Below are 21,868 nucleotides of genomic sequence, written 5' to 3'. Positions count from 1 at the left end.
TAAAATGATAACAAAGATGTGGTTGATTGTTAGGTAGAGATTTTCAGAAAAAAAAAAATACAATTGAGTGATTAACAATTTAGGCTGCGTTTGGCGCGCTAGCTGAAAAGCTAGCTGGTAGCTGAAAAGCTAGCTGATGGTTAAAAAGCTAGCTATCAGCTAGCCGATAAAATAGAGTGTTTGGTAAAAACTAGCTGATAAGCTAGCTGGAAGATATAAAATTATATAAAATGGCATTTTCCAAAATAAGTTTTCTATAGTTAATTAAGGGTATATTTGGGAAGTTTGTAAAAAAGCTCCTAAAAAGCTACTCCAAGTAGCTTTTTAAAAGCTAGCTAAAAAGCTAGCTTATAAGCTAGCTTTTTGGCTTACCAAACACGACAACCTAAAAAAGCTCGAAAAATAAGCTAGCTTTTTAGCTAGCTATGACGCGCCAAACATAGCCTTAATGTTTGCTTTGCATGGACACATGTGGGTGCAACAATAATTGAACAAGTCATATATTGAGTTTCAAACGCTTATATCCAAACCTGTATTTGACCAAAGGTATAACTCATTTTATGGCTAAATGCATGAAATAGACCACTACTTCTAGTTTTCTACTTATTAAGACATTGTACTTTAAAAATCTACAGGGTTATAATAATATGCGTTAAATCTTTTTCAAAAATATAGCTTCAGGTTGCACAGTTTATTAAGGTAAACAGAAAGTGGAAGAGAAAATATCTTACACAAGAGATTGAGGTGAATCATCAACTATTTTCTTTCGTTGATCAAGCCATATGATTAGTGTTGATATGCGTAATTAGGTATTATCTATATAACATAAACCAAGAAAAAAATACAGAAAAATAAATTACAAATTGAACTTTGTCTTAACAAACAACCTAAAATCAATGGTTTTAATTTTAAGAGCAGTGTCGGCATGTTGGCAATAACTAAACCTGAAATAGAATAATTAAAATCGAAATATAAATTGAATTCAAAAAATCAAAATGAATTTTTTTAATAAAGAAACACTTGCCATAATGGAAAAGAAATATTACAAACTCACCTGATATAAATGATTAATGAACTAAATAATAATTTTACTTGGAAGGTATATGGTTGTTCTGATATTCATAAGCGTCAGGTTCATCTAAAGAGTAGTGTATCTTTGCAGTCCTACAAAAACTAAGACAACATACACACGTAAGATAAGCACTAAGAACGCAAATAGAGAAAACGATTTTTCCAAGATTGAAAAAGTATCAAACCTATTTCATTCAAAAGCTTAAAAAAAAACCTTGCAATTTCAAGTGCAAAGGGTGACATAACAAATGAAAACCTGTAAAATATTATATAAATATGTTAACTCAATTTCATTCCTAAGTATGAGATTTTTAAAAGAAAATCAAAAACCCTTTTTATACCTTCATCCAAAATTTCAAAACTATGTAATAAACTTCCACCAAAAGATCTTGAAAATTGATGTATTGTTTTAAAGAAATGATGCAACATAAAAATGAAATATAAATGTGATCGATTGATTAGAAGATCAAGTGTAAAAAACTTATAGTTCTGTCCATGTGTGCAACAATCTACAAAATAAACATCAATTTTAAGATTCTATATCTAGACTAATCAAAATCTATGAAGAAATATAATCATCAGAATTAATGAAGAAGAAAAGAATAGAACCATGTACGTATTATCTTGAGAGGAGCAATTGAAGGTCTTTCCATGACAAAGACCTACAATATTCTATTTTACTTGTGAATTAATCATCGACTAAATGACCACAAGATTTTGATTGTGAACACAAGCTCATCTGTTGTGGACAACAACCCTTTATTCTTCATGTTTCTCAATAATATAACCATCTATTACTTGTTGAATATGTGAATTTCTACTTCTTCAAGTACCCCAACCCCAGACAACTCATTTTTTTGGACATGTTTGGTATTTGTTGAATATGTGAATTTTGTTGAATATGTGAATTTCTACTTCTTCACTTCTAAATCAAAGCGAGGTAATTATCAAATTTTAAACACTAATGAAACTTTATCTAAATTTCTTAAGATATTCAATGTAATAGAAATTATATGCATGTAAAATTCCAAGAAAAACGAATTACATTTTTTTTATCAAAAAGAGACTGCTCCATACAAACAAATAAACACCAAAAACTGCAAAACTCACCATTGTTTCACCTAATAGATATTTAATTCACATAAACAAAATGTTTAAACGAGAGTCTTTTATTTCAACACATTGTTGGTAGGAATTGAACCTGAGAAATAGGATAGCCAAGATCAAAACTCTATTAATCTCCATCAATGTAGATTGAACAGTAACCATCTACATATGACACGAAATGGTTTAAAAGATTAAAAGAGAAAATACAAGACATTTACAAAAAAGAAAATTATCAATTTGACTGAGGCATTCCATCAAACACCTTGAGTGCAATCTCACAAACATCAACTCCTACATAAACAATAATGATTCAGATAAGAATCCACAGTGTTCACAACATCCCATCGATCAAAACCAGAGACAAAATGTGAGAAAATGTCGATACCTTAGGTTTAAGAAGAAAGGCGGCAATTTTACTATCTTTAGACTATTATTTGGCTGATTTCACTATTTTGAATCCGATTTCACTCTCTTTAGCTACCATCGTTCCATCAATGTGTTGTGTCTTTGTAGCAAAAGTGAGAAGCCGTGAGTACGGCGGATATATGACCGACATTTAGGGTTTTTAGAGGCTGAGAGGGTCGGGGTCTTGCCAAGATTTTGGTATTTCAAAATCGATTCGATTTCGGGAAGGGACCGAGAATTATGTAATTTGTGATTTCAAATTTGGAAAATCTACCTAAGTCCAGAAATTTTCAAAAGTGAAATACCAAATATTCCCTTCTCTATTTCCCCACATTTGAATTTTGTGATTTTGTGATGCAATTCCTGATTTTTTGGGATACACAGGCTTATTATAAGGAAAAACTCTATAGATTCAACATATTCCACGATAAATTAGCACATAATCTTCTCCAATTTCGAAATTAGCATTAGAAAGATATTCAAGGCGTGTTGTGTGAATCAGTTACATCAAGGAATTGTCACTTTCTTTTCAATATGTTCATCGTCTCCCCCTTAGTTCTTTGTCCCCATATTCTTTGTTTACCAATCATGTGTGCTTCTAGGAACGTTTTGCGTCTTGGACAAAAGATGATAGAGGAAGAACAGTACGTTAGGAAAAGAAAAAAGGTGTTGTCTTGCTTCATATATGAAGGTGTTCCTGTTGTTTAATAAAAGAACCTTTCCTGTAATTTTTTCTATTATTATCAAATTAATGTGTATTATGTGGTGATGTTGAATCCAAAATTTGTGCTTCTTTTGTTTTGTATAGAAACCTTCTAGCTTTGCAAATTATTAATGGGTTTATCTTCTGTAGAACCCTATCTTCTATACAACATGGTGACAAGATTGCTAAGTTATTAACACCATCTAAATTAGAGCAAAAAACTAATACACATGGTTGTACTTTCTGGTTGTACAACGTTAGGAATAATTAACTTGAATTGTTGAGTAAATCAGTATATTAATAAAAGACTAAATTTTGATATTTAACTTTAGTTGTTTATCGCAGGGGGAAAGTTCATAGCAAAACAAGTAGACAAGAAAAAAAAAAAGAGGAAAAGTTGACTTCGTTGATTTGATAATTAGGATTTTTATTGTATTTTTCTTACTAGGTTTATGTGAACTCCATAGTAAAGCTCATACCTATATCATGTGAAATATCTATTATTTAAAATTTTGAATAATCTGATTACATATTTAAGTGTTATTTGATTCATAGAGTATTTTGGTCCAAATAGTTGAAGGTGGATATAATGTTGGAGAAAAGAACTTTATGTGCATGATTGTTTACTGTGAGAAGACGTACTTGTTTTGTAATTGTAATCTTTTATACTTTTATTGTTATACGGAAGTAAGTTAATATATGCTCTTTTGCATGAGAAAGTATTCGCATTGTTATTAATCTATGCTAATATCATCGGGTGCATGGTAATTGGTTATTTTCTTACTGCTTTGTTATTAACCAATGTTTTTTTTTTGTTCATTATCACCTTTAAAGATTTTATAGATGAAGCGGTTAAAATTTGTATTGAGGTACTTCCAGTCTCCTTCTTTAGATACACATATGTACATACACAAGTACAATACAAGGGTGAAGATTTGAATTTAAATACATGGTTAACGAGTTTGGTCTTTTTATTCAGTTTAGTTCTTTGATTAATTGATTGGGATTTTGTGTTAATTGGATGGGTGGTTTTAATATGTACCTATTTATCTAATTTTAATTAATTTATGTTTATTTTTTTAAAATTTTTTTATATAATTTTGTTTGACAAAGCCTATCCCATAGTTGCCTAAAACGCGGTACGCTCCGGTACGGGAACGAAAAACGAGTACGGGGTTCACTAAATTGAGTGTATCGGGTACGGAGGGGGTAGGCTCATTTCGGTACGGACCGGTAAGATCGGGTACGGTGTACCTTGTGGTCCAGTACAGTGAACCCAATTAATCACTTACAGTGAACCCAAAAAACACTTAAACAGTAAACATACTTCATTTTCCAGAATACATGTTCAATTAGTACAAAGACAGCAAACATAGTTGAATTTGAATATTTGATTACCAAGTGGCAAGAACTAAAAACAGAAAACAAAATTACATAACACATACTACATAGTACATGATTAAGCCAAAGTGCAAAACATAAAACAAGACACAAAGTAACAAAGTAACAAGCTTAATCACCATCTCTACTCAACCCGCTGCCTTTTACCTCTATCCTTCTCCAAGACTTCATCATCAAGATTTTCCCACACCATTTCCTCTAAACGAGCACTTGAACCTTCGATGTAATCACTTTCCGGATTCATGTCCCATTTTTTGTTGGGGCCGGATTTATAAGATTCTGAAAAACGGGATATAAGTCTAAGGTTGGAGTGGATAAACACAAGTTTATCCGCTCTTTGGCCATTCAAACGATTCCGCTTGATACTATGGATATGAGAGTATGTACTCCAATTCCTCTCCGCCGAAGAGCTACTAATTGGTTGAGAGAGTACTCTTTTTTCTACATCCGCCAAAACCGGAGTCTCCGCTCCATATGTCGCCCACCAATCAATCCCGTCCATAGTCACGACATCGGCTTGCGTTCCGGGCAAGGAATAAATTCCTTTCTTCATGTGAAATATTGCAAATTCTTCTCTTAACTTCTTTTCTTCTTCATCCGTCTCTGAAATTCTTTGAAATGCTTTCAAAACACCAAGTATAACTTCTGTGTCCTCATTGGGATGTCTTATTTCCATGCCTCCTGGTGCCAATTTCTCAAGATATTTTTTGTCATAATATTTAGGACTTAAAGCAAATCCTAAACAATGAAGAGGGATAGTCATTTTATCCCACCTTGCGACAACAATATCTCTAACTTCAGCAAAATATGATGAGAATTTATTGTCCCTCATAGTCATAGCCTCTTTGATTTGATCCATCATGTTGTCCATTCGTTCATATATTTCTCCCATTTTGGGACCTTCACCATCACAAAATTTTATCATGTAAAAGATGGGCTTTGTAATCGCCAAAACATGATCAATATCATCCCAAAAGTCATCATCTTTGATTGTATCACCAATTTGATTACTAAGTACCCGAGTGTGCTCATCCCCTTTGTTGATCCATTCCCGCCACGAGTTTAAGACAATAGTAGTAGCAAGCGCCTCCCTACACTCAGTTAATCTTTTCAACAATATGTAATGGAATGCAAAACGGGTTTTTGCAACCTTCAATAATTGCAATTTCGAGTTTTCTCTAAAGAAAGATAAGGCATGTGTATGGTTTACAAAAAACTTGACAATACCCTTGCCTCTCCTATATATGTCGGAAAGCCAATTAAATGCCTTTGCCATGTCCTTAAAAATAAGATTTAAGGTATGTACACAACAAGGGGACCAAAATATGTGTTTATATACCTTTTTGATTTCCTGTCCAGCCAACTTGCAATTAGCCGCGTTATCGGTTACGACTTGGAGAACACTACTTGGTCCAATCTCTTCAATGGCTCCTTGTAGAAACTTAGAAATTTCAGCCCCCGACTTCACAATCCCTGAAAAATCCTCCGCGTACATAAAAGTTGCACCACGTGAATTTTTTGCAACAACATTTATAAGTGGCATATTTTTTACATTCGACCAGCCATCCGAGACAATGGATACTCCTTGCGTTGACCACGTGTCTTTCACTGGTGCAAGTTCCTTCTCCACTTCTCTCACACATTCATCAAGTAACGAGGTTCTAGCTTTTTCATACGAAGAGGGCTTGTAATCGCTTGGTGCTTTCTTGATGGCTTGAATCATTTCAAGGAATTATGGGTTCCGTAACACATTAAATGGAATGTCATTAGCACACAAGCCTCGAATTATCTTCATGTCAACCGCATTCCTCTCGAGTATCCCAAATAATTCTTCAATCCTTCTTTTTGAAGATGCAGTTTTTGAGAGGACCGAATTCTTCAATGACTTGGCAGCAGCACCACTGTTTTCAGCTTCTTTAACCTTATTAAAAAGAGCAGTGTACTTTAGAGTATCTCTGGAAATAACTGGACACCGTCTAATCTCTGGATTTTTCCCCACTGCAGCCCCGAAAAAATGCACATGGATTCGAGTATATGAGCTGGTAAATTCCCCTTTACAGTGGTTGCAGACTCATTTCTTAGTGCCTCCATTGTTTTTCTTGTTTCCTGTTGATGATTGAATGAATGTTACTTCTTCAAGAAGTGATCTGCTTGCATCTTTTTCTTGAGTGGGTGGGGCTTTTGTTGTTCTTGATTGGCTTTGTTGCACCTCATCCTCAACATCTATCACGTTTTGTGTTTCACTGATATAAGTGCCTTCTGTCTCACTACCTGATTGAGTAGGTTGAGATTGAGAAGTGTTTTTCCTCCCAAAAGTCATAATCGGCAACCACAGAAGAGAAGAAGACGAAAGACAAAAAGAGTAGAAGAAGAAATCGGAGGTAGAAATTGATAGATGAAATTAAGATGATTGAAATAGCTTATATTCATGTCTGAATTCTGATTGTATAAAAATATGAACGTTAGAAGAAATCGTTGGAAGAATCGAGGAGTCAATTGCACTTTTCTGAAACGTTCGACCGGTAAAAATTACCAGCGATTCAATCAAAAATCGCCGTTCTAAATAGCAATCGGAACTCCGATTTTGATGAGTTGGGTCGATCGATTTGGTGTACCGGGACGAACCGACACAGCGATTTGGACGTCCCCGTTTTCGTTTGGGTACGAAACGATTGGGTACGGGGTTCGCCACTTAATTAGCGATCTAGGTAACTATGGCCTATCCAGTTTTTGCACCTACAGTTAAAGGTTTACTTCTTTACATACATATATGTACATACACAAGCACAATACCATGGTGTTTTGATAAAGAGTAAATTACACGAATGGTCCTTATGGTTTAGGGTAATTTGCGTATTTGGTCCCTAACTAATTTTTTTAACTCGGAAGGTCCCTATTGTTTGTTTCTGTTACGCGTTTGGTCCTTGTCTTACCTAAAAAGACCATTTTGCCCTTAATTTTTTAATTTATTTAATATACACACCCACAACCGCACTCCCCCTCACCTTACCTTACCTACCCCCATTATTTTTCCCTATTTAAATAATAGTCTTTTTAGGTAAGACAGAGACCAAGCGCATAACAAAAACAAACAGTAAGGACCTTCCGAGTTAAAAAAATAAGTTAGGGACCTAACATGCAAATTACCCCAAACCATAGGGACCATTCGTGTAATTTACTCATTGATAAATTAAACCTGATAAAAGTATCATCGTATTTGCTGATTCTTGAAATGTAGGATGATGGTGAAATGTTCCCAATGGTCTGCAGACTTACTAATTGTGTTAAAATGAATAGTCATTTGCTAAAGGAAATGAAAGTAGATTAATATTATGAGTAAACATTAAAATACATTGCCTTTCAGGTCACTGCAACAATATAGTTTTTCTTGGTACGTTCCTTTTATATATATATATATATATATATATATATATATATATATATATATATAAATCTTATTAATTTAATAAAAATAAATTTTCAAAAATATTTTACTTATGGTTCCCACGAGTTGTAACCTAGTTGAGATAGATAAAGAAAATGCAGCGGGATAGAAAGAATTGAGGAGACAGTTAAAGGACACATGTAATTTTTAGAAGCTGTATGAAAAAAATTGAAAAATATAAAAAAATGACTAATGTCATATAAACTATTTTTTTAATTAAGTAGGGTAGATATATAGATAGATTAAATATCATATTATCATTTTTGGTTTTGATTGTTCTTATAACATTTATGGGTTTATTGCGGTATTAATGAATTTTGTTTATATACATATAAAAACGACATTTATAGCCATTTTTATTTTGCAGAAGACCCTTAAAATCAACAAGATGCCTTGTTTAATAACATTACATTGAAATGATGCTTCATTTTTATTAAATAGTAATATGAGAAGTATGGGGAGGTGAAATGTGATTATTTCATGGGTTTTGAAGAGTGCTAGGAGAGTGAGGAAAAAACAAGTTGAATTTAGATTCCAATTCCTACATATTTCAAAGGATTACTCACAACCAAATGTCACTTTAGAAAGAACATAATGATATTCTTTTATCTGTTCGTCCTTCTATTTACATGATTATCATTGTGTTTGTGTTATGGGTCTATAAAGTTATTATTGTATTATTTTTAAACTTGAAAAATCATTATATCTTTTAAATTGTATGTAATTTTATTTGATGGATTATTTGATTTTCAAGGGTTTTATTTTTTTGTGAAAATTTAAACGGGTCAACCCAGATTTAACCCGTTTGGTAAATAGGTTGAGTTGAAAAAACAATAAACTAGTCAACCCGATTTCAACCCTGATTTTCAAGAAAATCGGTTTTGGTTCCTGATTTCTCATGTACAACTTCATTCAAGCTGTTTATTTGGTGCTTCCTCTAGAAGCTTAGAGATGGAAAACAAAAGATTTTCAGATTTGTTGAGCAAGCTAAAGAGTAGAGAAGGTTTAGTGAGAAAAAACGTTGTTAGATCCGTTTTCGTTTATATTTATGGGGTTTTCTCAGCAAATTTAGAAGAAATGAAGTTTTGTATGAGTTTTACTTCATCTTTTGTTCACATTCTCAAAAAAACCCTTCCCTATTTTCGTGCATATTTTTACTGCTGCAACAGTTATTTGTATACATAGCTTTGTGGCTTGTACCTTTTACAAAACCTTTTTTAAAGAGAGAGAGAGAAAGAGAGAGAGAGAGAGAGAGAGAGAGAGAGAGAGAAGTAGTTCTGATGGGTTTCTATCCCACTCTCAGTACACATTTTATGGAAAACTCTTAAGAGTTTTTCTCATTTTCGAGTTCATATATTATGGAGAACTCATTTCATTTCCACACATGTGCAATTTGTGTAAGTTGTACATATCATTCTGATACATTTCAAAACCCACCAGAAACAAAATTTACTTCAAAACTTGCCCTACCACATCAGTTACAATTTACCATGTCCGTAAAAAATCTGTATGGTAAAGAAGAAAAAGTACATGGGACGTAATAAAAAAAAAGAAGGAAGAAAAACCATCTTGCAGTTCACATATACAACAAGTTGTACAAAAGATATTTTACAAAATGGTCTCGTACCCTTGGTCTCTCTCAAGACGACAAAAAAAAAGGGGGGGGGGAGGAGAGGGTGGTCACCAGCTATACCACCTACACTTATTGCATTCACTTTTAGTGGTCCCACAAATGCAAAAGATTATTGCAAATAAACAGAAAAGACAAAACCTAAGGTCAGGGCCCACCAGGTCTACCGAGCACCTTCAGCGGGACCACCTTGGCCAATTCTTAATGCAAAGCCAAAAAACCACAGCTGGCCTTCACGTGATGCTATTCTTCAGAGGCGTATGGCCCCACTCAGTCAAAGGAGTTGGCAGAAAAGTCAAAAGGTGGGTCCACATGGTCACCAAACACTACTACCATCGACCACCTGTCGACCGTCGGAAACAAAAGTAGCAACCGGAAGAATCTTCGACCCTGCTTTCTCGACCTTTCAATGCCAGCCGGAACTACATTGTCGGTCACCATCGGGTACTTCAAGCTCCGGCGAGTGGGACCTAGTCGCAATCCCCGGTGACGAACTCCAATGCCAATCGCAACCTTCGTATCCCCGCTTCATCACTGGGCGCTAGCTGCCACTTCGACACCTGTTCCTCGATCACTATGGTCGACTGGAACCGAAGCACCACAGATAGCTATTCGCTGCTCCGATCTCCCTCTCCATAAATCATCGCCGACAACCACAAGCACTATAGATGGCTCCATCGCTACAAAACCACCGACCGCCCCCCAGGGACTGAAGAACGTTGTTCTGTAACCGCTATTTTCCTCACCACAGCGGAATCACAGCACCTCCGGAACACCTGTTAGCCTCCAAGGAACACCGACTGCCACCCACAAACGACGGGCACCTTCAAGATCGAGCGTCGCCAATCACAGTTAGCACCAGCGGTCGCCTAGAGCTTCGACAGAACCTACAAACCGTCGATCTGGCTGGATCGACGTCATTGGCAGGCTTTGTTCCGATCGCATCGGTCGTTGACGAGCACTGACGAGGAGCAAGTTGGTTTTCTGTGAATCGTTAGAGTCGCCCCTCGTAGGCACTTTGTCTCTCGACATCATTCCAAGGGATCGGGAGGCTGGGACGGCTGGAGGACCTTTTCTCTAAAACCAGGAAGAAGACGTAAATGGTTTTACCCTTGCTGTCTAATTCGTTCACCCCCACAGTAGACAAAAAAGAGAAGTGGGCTTGATGGACTGAAATTTTATTTTGGGCTCCAGCAATCTTGTTGGGTCTCTCTCAAATCGGTTTTTAATGTTGATGGGCTAACTCAACAATTAAAATTGACACTTCTTGCAAGACAAATTTTAATGATCAGCCCTAATACCCGCTTGTTGAGATCCCGCCCAACAAAACCCGACTTTAGAAGATACGTTACAACCTAGATCACTTACCATTTTCAAAAAAAAAAAGGAAAGAAAGAAAAGAGGTGGTAATACCCATTTGTGTATATAGTTCATGCAAGAAAATTAATATTGGGCTGATAATCACGAGTGATTCCAATAATCCTCATCTTGGGCCTTTACCATTTCGAAAATGGGTTGCCATTTTATTTCGGGCATCTCCCATTTGGGCTTCTTCACATTGTTGGGCATTTCTCATACAAGAAAGTTGGGCCTATAATTCTATAGTGGTTTTCTTTAAGATGTTTCCTCCCAAGCTATTGGGCTGCAGAATACATCTTAGCTCCTATTATATTGGTATTTGATCATATTGGGCTACAGCAACAAGCAACATGGGCCATCTTTACAAGACAAAAATCAGAAATTTAATAGATGCGTGCCGCAAACTCCGTTCAATAAAATATACTTTCAGAAGTTGCGTTGCAGCCAAACCAGCTTGATGTTTTCGAAAAAAAAAAGAGGGAAAGAGTATTAGCTCCTACTACTCATGAAGTATTTCGAAACAGCCCTCAGCAGTCACGCAGCCCGGCCATAAGCAACCATACGAACCAACCCAGCAACCGCAAAGCCTGGACACTAGCAGCTACATTGTCTGCCTCCCAGTAGTTGCCTTGCCCAACTCTCAGCGGTAGCGCTACCCAGCTCTTGTCGGCCTGCTTGAATCGCCTAGCTCTTTCTAGTAGCTGTATTGCTCAGATTTCAGCAGCTATGCATCCAACGTTCTCTCTCTCCGCCTCCTGTAATAAAAAGAAAATGGGGGGGGGGGGGAAGGATTAGTGACACCATGCAGAAGTGCTTTTTATTCCGAAGGGGCAGAGTTAAAGTACATGAAGAATTGATATTATGCACGGTAGTGCATTCCCGAGACGACATTAGTATTCCGGGTTGAAAGAGCAGCATCGTGGTCCAACTCTCGGTAGTCTTGTTGCCCAACTCTCAATAGTCGTGTTGCTCACCTATCGCTAGCAGCTCGCTGCCCGGGCCTCAGCTGCCCTGCTGACCAATTCCTGACAGCAGCCTCGTTACGCACCTCTTAACAGTAGCTACACTATCAAGCTCTAAGTAGCACTGCCACATAGCTCTCCGCAAATAGCCAAGACACTGAGGCCTCAATTATTAGTACGACTAGCGAGGCAACAAAGCATCAGGTACCATTCCGCTTTAACCCAGACTGGTCATACGAGCTAGACACATAGATTGTAGGGTGCTACGCCCAGTCGGGCGAGGTTCAGTACCCTCGCCTTGAGTCGCTTGGCTTCTCATCCCGGCTCCATTATAGCGGCACGCTCCGCATGCAAGGTTTAGCACCCTTTCCTTGAGTCGCCTGGCTTCTCAGCCCGACTCCATTATAGCGGCAAGCTCCGCATGCGAGGTTCAGTACCCTCGCCTCGAGTCGCCTGGCTTCTCAGCCCGACTCCATTATAGCGGCAAGCTCCGCATGCGAGGTTCAGTACCCTCGCCTCGAGTCGCCTGGCTTCTCAGCCTAACTCCATTATAGCAACATGCTCCGACCATTCCACGCGACGCTCTTCCGCGTGACTTATCTACGATCGCTGGAAGCCAAGCCCAATCCATTCCGCGCGTTGCTCTCCCGTGTAACATCTCCATGACCATTGGTTGCTAAGCCCAAGCTACTCTCCTAAGTCGCGCAACATAAGCCGCGCATCACAAGCTTATTCCACACCATGATCTTGGTGCTTCCTCTCTCACAGTCATCATGGTTCTCTTGTGCTCGGACGATCGATGAAGTGTTATCTACATTACACCATGCTATAATGAGGATACTCTCCAGCAAGAAGGTCATCCCGACAGTGGCCCTGCTACCTACGACCCCACAACATCTCTGTTTCCTGGCTCTCGGAAATGGTCTTGCTGTGCAACCCTACCTGTAGCCTCGCCGCGTACCCCACAGCATCTCTGTCTCCTGGCTCTCGGAAATGGTCTCGCTGTGCAACCCTACCTGTAGCCTCGCCGCGTACCCCACAGCACCTCTGTTTCCTGGCTCTCGGAAATGGTCTCGCTGTGCAACCCTGCCTGTAGCCTCGCCGCGTACCCCACAACACCTCTGTTTCCTGGCTCTCGGAAACGGCCTTGCTATGCAACCCCAACCTATAGCCTCACTTCCTATCCCTCAACAATTCTGTTGTCTGGCTATCGACAATAGTCTCGCTATGTGACCCTCGCTAGCAACCTAATCGCACAGCTCTTGGAATCTCTTCCACTTATATTATGGTCAACAACCTTACGGTTTATTGGTTTGACAACATAGTCTGACACGGCTACCTACGCTACCCACATCAGACTGGGGGGAATCCAGCTAGGTGTAGCCCGAGCAAGAAAGACCCTCAAGACAGTTATTAATGCAGACTATGTAGATGGTTACTGGTTGCATCCCATCTCGCATGGCTACCACAACAATCACATCGGATAACAGTCTCAGGGACTGAATGGTCGCAACAATAGGTACGTTGCATCGCACCGATCGGCTTGCACCCCTCTCAAGAAAGGAGTATCAAGTCATCTCAAGCTGCATAGGCAATGTTTGGCTCTTCGCACAACCCCACGACTCTCGTGAGCAAGGTTCGGTCATTTCTCTTTATTATTTATTGTATTGGTGCTTTATCTAGTCCGATTCGATTGTCAGCAACCCAATCGCATCAGACTAGGAGGACTTGACGACACACAGTTTATATGACTAGTTCCAGTCCGATGTCATTGGCCGCGTACCAATAACACCAGACTGGGGGGACTTGATGATATATGGTCCACTAGCATAGCCCAGACTGCGTAAGCGTGCCAGCCTAGCCTGGCGCGCTCCTGCCAGCCTTGCCTGGCGTTCTCTTACCAACCTTGCTGGGGACTCCCTTGCCAGCCTCGCTGGGGACTCTCCTGTCAGTTTATATGACTAGTTCCAGTCCGATGTCATTGGTCGCGTACCAATAACACCAGACTGGGGGGGACTTGGTGATATATGGTCCATTGGCATGGCCTAGACTGCTCTAGCGTGCCAGCCTGGCCTGACACGCTCCTGCCAGCCCTGCCTGGCGTTCCCTTGCGAGCCTTGCTGGGGTCTCCCTTGCCAGCCCTGCTGGGGACTCTCCTGCCGGCTCGGTCAGGCCCTCCCTCGCCTGACACTCCCTTGTCATCCTCTCCTGGTGCGCGCCCGCCAGCCCTGCCTGGGGCGCGCCCGCCAGCCCCACCCGGCGCCTCCGAGCGGCCTTGCCCAGCTCCTTGCTAGTTGGGCCTGAATTGGGCTGGCCCAAGGCCTGACCTAATTGCCCCCTATATAATGAATAGTATCTCCTCCATATGGGGGGATCTTCCCCTTGGCTCAGCCGCCGCCCTATACTCCGGCCGGGTGGCTCAGCCGCCGTCAGCCACCATACACCACCACCAGCACCAAGATGGTTCTCTCCAGCTATGGAGGACCATCTCAGATCTTCTAGCTGATCTAACTTGACCGTCGGAGCCCGCTCCCGGGGCACAGTCCTTGGGGCGGCTCTAACGACTTTGCACTGTGATATCCAGATCTCCGCCGCAGCAGAAGACCAGAAGATTCGCCGGAGGTCGATGTCGCATCAAACCCATTTACTAAAAAAGTTGGGTTGGTTAGGAATTCTCAACCTGTTTACTTCAACATGTTGGGTTGCGTAGAGATTTTCAACCCATTTAATTAAACAGGTCAATCCGTTTATGACCCAACCCAACCCATTGCCACTCTTAGTTTTATTGGTGTTTTGATCGGATTCTTAGGTTTGGTGTTGACGATAGGTTTGATATTGAAAATGTGACAGACTTTGCGAGAGGCTGAAATCATTGTAAGAAATTAAGTCGGAATTTATAGGAGCACTTAGGGGGTGTTTGGCTAAGCTTTTTAAAACAACTTATTTGGTTCCACACCACTATAAGTTAAAAAAGTGTTTTGATGAAAATAACTTATTCCGGTGGAGAACTTCTAATAAATCATTTTTTCATAAGTTACCTTACACTTACTTATTAACTTATAAGCTAATAAGCTAATAAGTTATAAGCTAATAAGCAATAAGTTTTTTTTTGCTAAACATTCCCTTAGTTTAGTTATATTGTGTTTGAAAGTGGTGAGGGTAAAGTTAAAAAAAATAAAAATAAAAAAATAAAAAGATAAATAAAGTTGAATGGTAACCATTTTCATAGGCCATTGGTTTGGTTAACTTACAGTGTCTTTGGAGTTTGGAGTTTGAAGTTTGGAGGGAATCAAACGGTGGATCTTGTGAACGCATAGGCTAGCTGCGACTTGAACCGTATTTTTAGCCTTCGCTGTGACTTTAATCCATTTGGAAGATTTGGAAGAATGTGTAAAATTTAGTGAGTGTTGGATATGGTTGAAGCATTCAATTTGGATATTTTTCTATTCAAGTCTCTTTCTTCGCGACTTTCTCATCAGAAAATCGATAACAGAGACATGCTTTGACCAAACCATTTTCATGATCATCGTATTTCAATCTTAAATCAAAATAACTATTATATTCAACAAAAAAAAAAGTAGATTTACATTCTTACAATACACAAACCAGTCAACCATGGTGTTCATCCGTAGACAGTTTACTTACTGTTCATCACGACCACTGCAACCATCGGAGCTGCCATTACAGTTCTGCTTGTAAAATGGAGACACACCCAGTTCGTAACCGATCTGAGCTTTTAAATTCAGCAACAATCTTCTAAGTCTCACAGCCTCTGCTTCAAGAGCAGCCTGAATCTGCAGTTTCCGAATCAATCCTCGGTTCGCAACCCGTAGTTTCTTAACTTCTTCCTCTAAATAAGCGTTCTGCGCTTTCTTCTTCTCTCGATACTTCCTGACCGCAACTCGATTTCCCGATGACTTCGCGGGTTTCACCGAAGCATGATCATCTGTGTGAGTTTTTGTAATCGTTCTTCTGTTCTTCATGGGGCAATCGAGCAGTGAAGTTTCAAGCTTTGATGGTGCACGAGAGGTGTTTGACGAATTGCCTGTGTGATGGTCTGAGAGCTCTACCTCTCCATCGTCCATGTCGATTCCGCTACTCAAACTTAAGTTTAAGGTATACGCAAGAATCCAAATTCCCAACACTTAAACTTCAATTCCTAGAGAAAAATGATTCTTGAAACCTCTTTAGTTGAAATTAGAGTTCCCAGTGAATATATTCACCAATACTTATCACTTTTTGAAGAGCATAAATTCTTGGAGAAAGGTAGATCATAATATAAATTATAAACCACCAAGAACAGAATAATTAAATAACAGTATTGATCATTTGTCAAAATCAGAAGCTCCTTCAAATGTAAAATATTACTAGGAAAAGCACCCACAACAAGGTGAATTGTCGCTAGAAGACTTATAATTTATAAAGCAGTGGATTTGGAGAGAGAATATGCTCCCCCCTATTTTCCCAATGCTAGGAAGAATCAAGAGATTGAACTGTATATCAACACATCCATGTTTTGTACATGTTTCTAATCAGTTTTTATCGTTTTTATAGTGCTACAAGTTAATAAAAGCATATAATTATGAGTATAAAAGAACTATAAAATATAAGTGTTTTATGTTCATTTATAAATTTTCGAGATATATTTTGTATTAAAATTGAGTTAGTACTTAACTTTTGTGTATGAAATGATTTTTATTATATTCAAGTTATACTAGAAAAATTCGTTATATGTTCTGCAAATGTTTTTATATGAACAAAGAAATGAAAAATTAAATATCCTCCTACTTATTGTTCCTACAAATCTTCCTACTCAATTAAATAGTGACATGTGTAACATTTAATGTTCAATTAATGATATTTTAGCATACAAATATGACACATGTCATCATTTTATTGGGTAGGAGGATTTGGAATATTAAATGTTACACATGTCACTATTTAATTGAGTAGGAAAATTTGTAGGAACAATAAGTAGGAGGATATTTAATTTCTCTAATACAAATACTAAAATAGGAGTATTATAATTTGATTGAACTAGATTTATTAATAAATGGTTAATATGACTAGTTATTAAGGTTTATTTTAGCACGGAATATTATATAATAAAAACCTCGAAACTTTTTTAGAACCATCCAAAAATTATTTTTCGTAATTCTATATTTATCCTAAAAAATCCCTTTTTATTTCTTTTTCACTTATCTTTTACCTAAAAATAAAAAATGATGTTAGAATCAAACGCTACAAAGATTAACCTTTACAACACATTCAAAATATCCTTATTTGTTTATAAAACTTTAAGAAATAAAGTACAACAACCAAATATGCCATAAATATTCTATACTTGTAGAAATTGTGAGGGTTCAAATTTGAACATTTATGCGAGTCGAATTTGGTTTTTTGTGAGCACTAAGCTTCTATGATTAAAGGCATTAGACCTTTCTTGTGGCTCAATTGCAACCATAAAAAGCCCAATAGTGTGACAATAATCGATGCAATGTCGAATCCCCACCATTGTTGATAACTATCATCATTTTTTGACTATTATATGATTCAAATTATCTACTAAAAACCAGCAAAACCAAGCTTTTAAAGAAAATGCATATCATAAAACTAATTCACTATTATGTATATCTTACAATATTTTGTCATGATTACCACTATCTAATCATGTTAGCAGATAATGCGGTAAAGATATGTTTGGCCAATTAACTTCTAATTTACTCGACTTTGGCACCTCCATTTGGAACTATTATTTAATCCCTTTCTTTATTATTTTTCTTTTAAAACCAACTTTTGGAACATGGCAAACTTCTAACCAGACTTAAGGGACCAAAGATGCCATGTGTCTGAACTTTGACACATTGATACACTTCACACATGAAATGATTGTGTATTTGTGTTTCATGTACACGGATATATGGGGACAAAAAAGGTGAAAATCGACAGGTTGTGGCAAACCAAAGATGAATTCTGACATGGCCACAAACGATCGGGAGATACGGAACAATCAAATCATTTGTAATCGTTGTGAGGCAAAAATCTTATGACTCCAGTTTAAGAAGGAATGGATAAAATGAGCAAGTTTCGACATTATGATTCATTAGTGGTGTGATTCTGAAATTTTGGATGGAGGAATTTTTCATGTATTTTCGTTCATGCTTACAATACAGAAAGAGGCAGGGAGCACAAAACGAGATCCAGTAATCAAGCCTATAAACAAGGGAATGCAACAAATAATGAAATAATCAAGGAGTCTAAAAAGGAATGGATCGTGAATGAAAACATTCCAAAACTCTCCCCTCATCCCCTCAAGTTGGAGCATGAAGGTTGCAAATGTCGAATTTGTCAGGCAGCAACTGCAGTTGTTTTCCTCCCAAAGCTTTGGTGAACAAGTCTGCAACTTGAGATTTAGAGTCGATGTGAAGAGGCTGCACTTCCTTGGATTCGACGCGTTCCCAGACAAAATAGCAATCCATTTCCACGTGTTTGGTACGTTTGTGGAAAACTGCTTATTAGCAATGTGTTTCACGGCTAAGTTATCACAGAACAGCGGAGTTGGAACACCTTGTTCAAAGTCTAAGTCCTTTAGGAGCCACCGTAGCCAAATAACTTCACTAACTGTAGCAGCCATAGCCCAGTATTCGGCTTCTGCGGAGGAGCGAGATACAACAGATTGCTTCTTCGACTTCCATGATAACGGGGCACCTCCCAAAAGTAATAAGTAACCAATTCTCGATCTCCTTGTGTCAGGACACCCAAGCCAATCTGAATCAGTATATGCTGCCAAATTCCCTCCACCCTTCTTTGGAAGGAGTATCCCTTGACCTGATGTACCCTTTAGATACCTTAACACTCGTATGGCGGCTTCCATGTGACTTTCTCGAGGATCCACCACAAACTGGCTCAAAACATTGACCGAATAGGTGATGTCGGGCCTGGTTGCTTGTAAGTATAATAATCGTCCTATGAGTCTTCTATACTTACCGACATCAATCTGTACGTCTTCATCATTTTTCCCAAGTTTGGTATTTTGTTCCATGGGAAATGCGCTAGGTCGGCATCCCATCATTCCATTATCATTGAGGATATCGAGAATGTATTTTCTTTAGTTAAGAACAAGACCGTCTTGTGTACGTGTAACCTTGATACCAAGGAAGTACTTTAGGGGACCCAGGTCCTTAATGCTAAATCATTCATTCAAGAATATTTTCGTTTCTTGAATCCTTTTCATATCGTTCCCCATAGCTATTACATCGTCCATGTGGTTAGGGATGGAAAAAAAAACCCGAACCCGATGGGAAAACCCGAACCCCGAAGATTTCGGGGCGGGTCGGGTCACTCTTATCGGGTTTCGGGTCATTATCGGGTTTTTGGTTCGGGTTCGGGGCAGGGAGTGGGGTATGCATGCCCCGACCCGCCCCGCCCCGAAAAAAATTTTATATATATATATATATATATATATATATATATATATATATATATATATATATATATATATATATATATATATATATATAATGACATTTCATCCCTCTAACCCATTACAGCCACCACTCTAACCCTAAATCCCATTACGTATTCCTAATTTCCCACTATCGCTTCTCTTCCAAGTTCCAGCTGACAACCGAGTTACGGACAATCGAAAATTCAAAATTGAAAACATCAAAATTTCCTCTATGTTCTTGCTTGTTCGTTTTCATTGAAGAGTCGAAATCAAGTAGTCGACACTCGACGCTTCCCGTTGCCTCACAGAATCGCAGTCGACCTCCCCGTTGCCTCGCAGATTCATTAACACATGTGACGACCAACTCTGAATTCAGGTAAGAATAAGTATGTTTTTTTGCTGATTATATTCAAAGCCCACCTATGACCTACTCAGTGGTCCCAATCTCGTTTTAACCGTTAAAACTGAACCTCAAATGTTTAGTGTACACTACGTATTTTTTTATAGTCGATGAATCTGATTTGTTTAGAATCCTATTGTTAACCTGATCTGTTTATTAGTTTAGAATCCCGTTGAAACTGTGACATGTTGTTTACCTGGTTAGTCTAAAATCATGTTGTTGAACTGTTGAATCTGATCTGTTTTTAACTGATTAGTTTAGAATCAGATTACCTAATCTGATTACCTGTTTAGTCTAAAATCCTATCTAAAATCCTGTTGTTGAACTGTTTATCTGATCTGTTTTGGAACTATTGAATCTAATATCACATTGGTTGTTATGTTGATTCTATGGATCAAGAAGGTGGGACACATATTGATGATATGTTTGATGAAGATGAAGATGAAGTTGTGGTTCAAAAAGGGCAACACGTACACCAACATATCCCCATTTTACAAAAATTAAATTGAATGGTGAAGTTAAAACAAAATGCAAGGATTGCTCTAAAGTATTGGGTGCAGATTGCAAGAATGATTTAGTTTGATTTTGAGTTTGTTTAACCCTACAAAAGAAAGCTGGACAACAAGCTTGGATGATGTTGCTTGATTTTGAGTTTGATTTAATGTTTACATGTAATGTACTATTGTGTTGAATTTAGTTACAATATTAGACTTTAGTAATTTCTATTTGGTTCACTTATGTTAAGAACTTATTTGTATTTTAAGCCTTTGTAAGGTTTTAATTTCTCAATTGTTTCATTGTAGTTTTCTAAATTTTTTCTGCCACCATTTTCGGGTTTTGGGTCGGGTTTTCGGGTCTATATCGGGTTTTGGGTTTAGGGTCGGGTTCGGGGATATTTTTAGCCCCGACGGGGCGGCCCGATAAGAAACCCGTCGGGTTTCGGGTCGGGTTCGGGACAAATATAAATATCGGGTTCGGGTATGGGATATGCTGCCCCGCTCCGAACCCGCCCTGTTGCCATTCTTAGTCCATGTATATAAGTGTCGCCACAAAGGATTTTGGGTTTTGAAAATGAGCAAGGAATGGTCTGCTTGATATTGTTTAAAATCGATAATATGTAGGGAATAAGTGAATTTTTTATACCAATTTCTTGAAGCTTGTTTGAGACCGTAAAGAGATTTTCTAAGGCGAAACTGTAGCGACGTTCTTCAGGCGTCGGAACGGTATGATATTTGACACCCTAGGCCTGCCGGCCAAACTGTAGCGAACAGTAAAAGTGCGGGATTGTCAGTCCCATATAGATCTATACACAAATTCACGCTCTCCCTACAAGAGATTCTGGCTAATAGTTCAGGACTTAAAAAGGTCGTACTTAGATAAGTACACCGTGAAGGGTCTCACAAATTTATTGTTTCAATGAGATTTCCGATGTATTATTATTATTACCCGATGAATGCTAACTCTGGTACTTTGTATCGTACCCTTGGTTAATGTTGTTGGGTTTTGAGCATTCTAACACTTCCTAAGTGTACATGCAACCCTAATAAACCTTGGATCTATGTTTGTCTAAGGTACATGGAAAATATTATTTTCCAAGGTTTATAACCTATCTAGCATGGCATGAGGTACTTTTAAACATAAAAGAACTAGATGAGTTACATACCTTTTGTTGATTGTTGATTCCTTGGAGTTTGAGAGCCAAGCACCAATAATGTGAATGCCTCAAATGGAAATCACAAATCACCACAAACTTGGAAAATGTATGAGAGAGTATACTAACTCTTGATTTTGGCCACCACACTTACACACACATTAGTGTCTTTTTCATGCAACATAAGCTTGTTTATATAGTGTGCATGGTTAGGGTGAAACCCTAATAACCCATGTCTTTTCCTCTTCCAAGGATCCATGGGTTAAAAGCTCCATGGATCATCCATG

The 21,868-nt window shown here is 38.2% G+C and overlaps 2 protein-coding genes and 1 long non-coding RNA gene across 3 annotated transcripts; all 3 read right to left on the bottom strand.

Annotated features, from left to right (window-relative positions):
* Positions 1–2,222: 2,222 nt before the first annotated feature.
* LOC145109752 (uncharacterized) lies at positions 2,223–3,252 on the bottom strand. Its single transcript, XR_013709190.1, has 2 exons — positions 2,564–3,252; positions 2,223–2,469 (listed from the first exon to the last, which is right to left on the bottom strand). It is a non-coding gene; the product is annotated as an uncharacterized LOC145109752 (long non-coding RNA).
* Positions 3,253–4,811: 1,559 nt separating this feature from the next.
* On the bottom strand, positions 4,812–6,410 carry LOC145104468 (uncharacterized). The gene has a single exon (XM_079041709.1). It carries the CDS (start codon positions 6,408–6,410, stop codon positions 4,812–4,814), a length of 1,599 nt encoding a protein of 532 aa, XP_078897835.1.
* Positions 6,411–15,530: 9,120 nt separating this feature from the next.
* On the bottom strand, positions 15,531–16,168 carry LOC145104467 (basic leucine zipper 23-like). Its single transcript, XM_079041707.1, has 2 exons — positions 15,729–16,168; positions 15,531–15,636 (listed from the first exon to the last, which is right to left on the bottom strand). The coding sequence occupies exons 1-2, from the start codon at positions 16,166–16,168 to the stop codon at positions 15,531–15,533; spliced, it is 546 nt and encodes a 181-aa protein (XP_078897833.1).
* Between the last annotated feature and the right edge of the window lie 5,700 nt (positions 16,169–21,868).

This window comes from Lactuca virosa, chromosome 4 (genome assembly GCF_052849685.1).
Source record: "Lactuca virosa cultivar CGN04683 chromosome 4, Lactuca_virosa_CGN04683_v6, whole genome shotgun sequence".
Lineage (NCBI taxonomy): Eukaryota > Viridiplantae > Streptophyta > Magnoliopsida > Asterales > Asteraceae > Lactuca > Lactuca virosa.
The sequence above is the reverse complement of the archived record's forward strand: the minus strand, read 5'-3'. Positions and strand labels throughout refer to the sequence as shown.

What these genes read in the sequence shown, in the direction of transcription:
- LOC145104468 (XM_079041709.1), bottom strand. Translation starts at nt 6,410, where the DNA reads ATGATTCAAGCCATCAAGAAAGCACCAAGCGATTACAAGCCCTCTTCG.
- LOC145104467 (XM_079041707.1), bottom strand. Translation starts at nt 16,168, where the DNA reads ATGGACGATGGAGAGGTAGAGCTCTCAGACCATCACACAGGCAATTCG. An exon ending in TGCAGTGGTCGTGATGAACA is followed by an intron (nt 15,637 to 15,728) that starts GTAAGTAAACTG and finishes TGAATATAATAG; the next exon opens with TTATTTTGATTTAAGATTGA.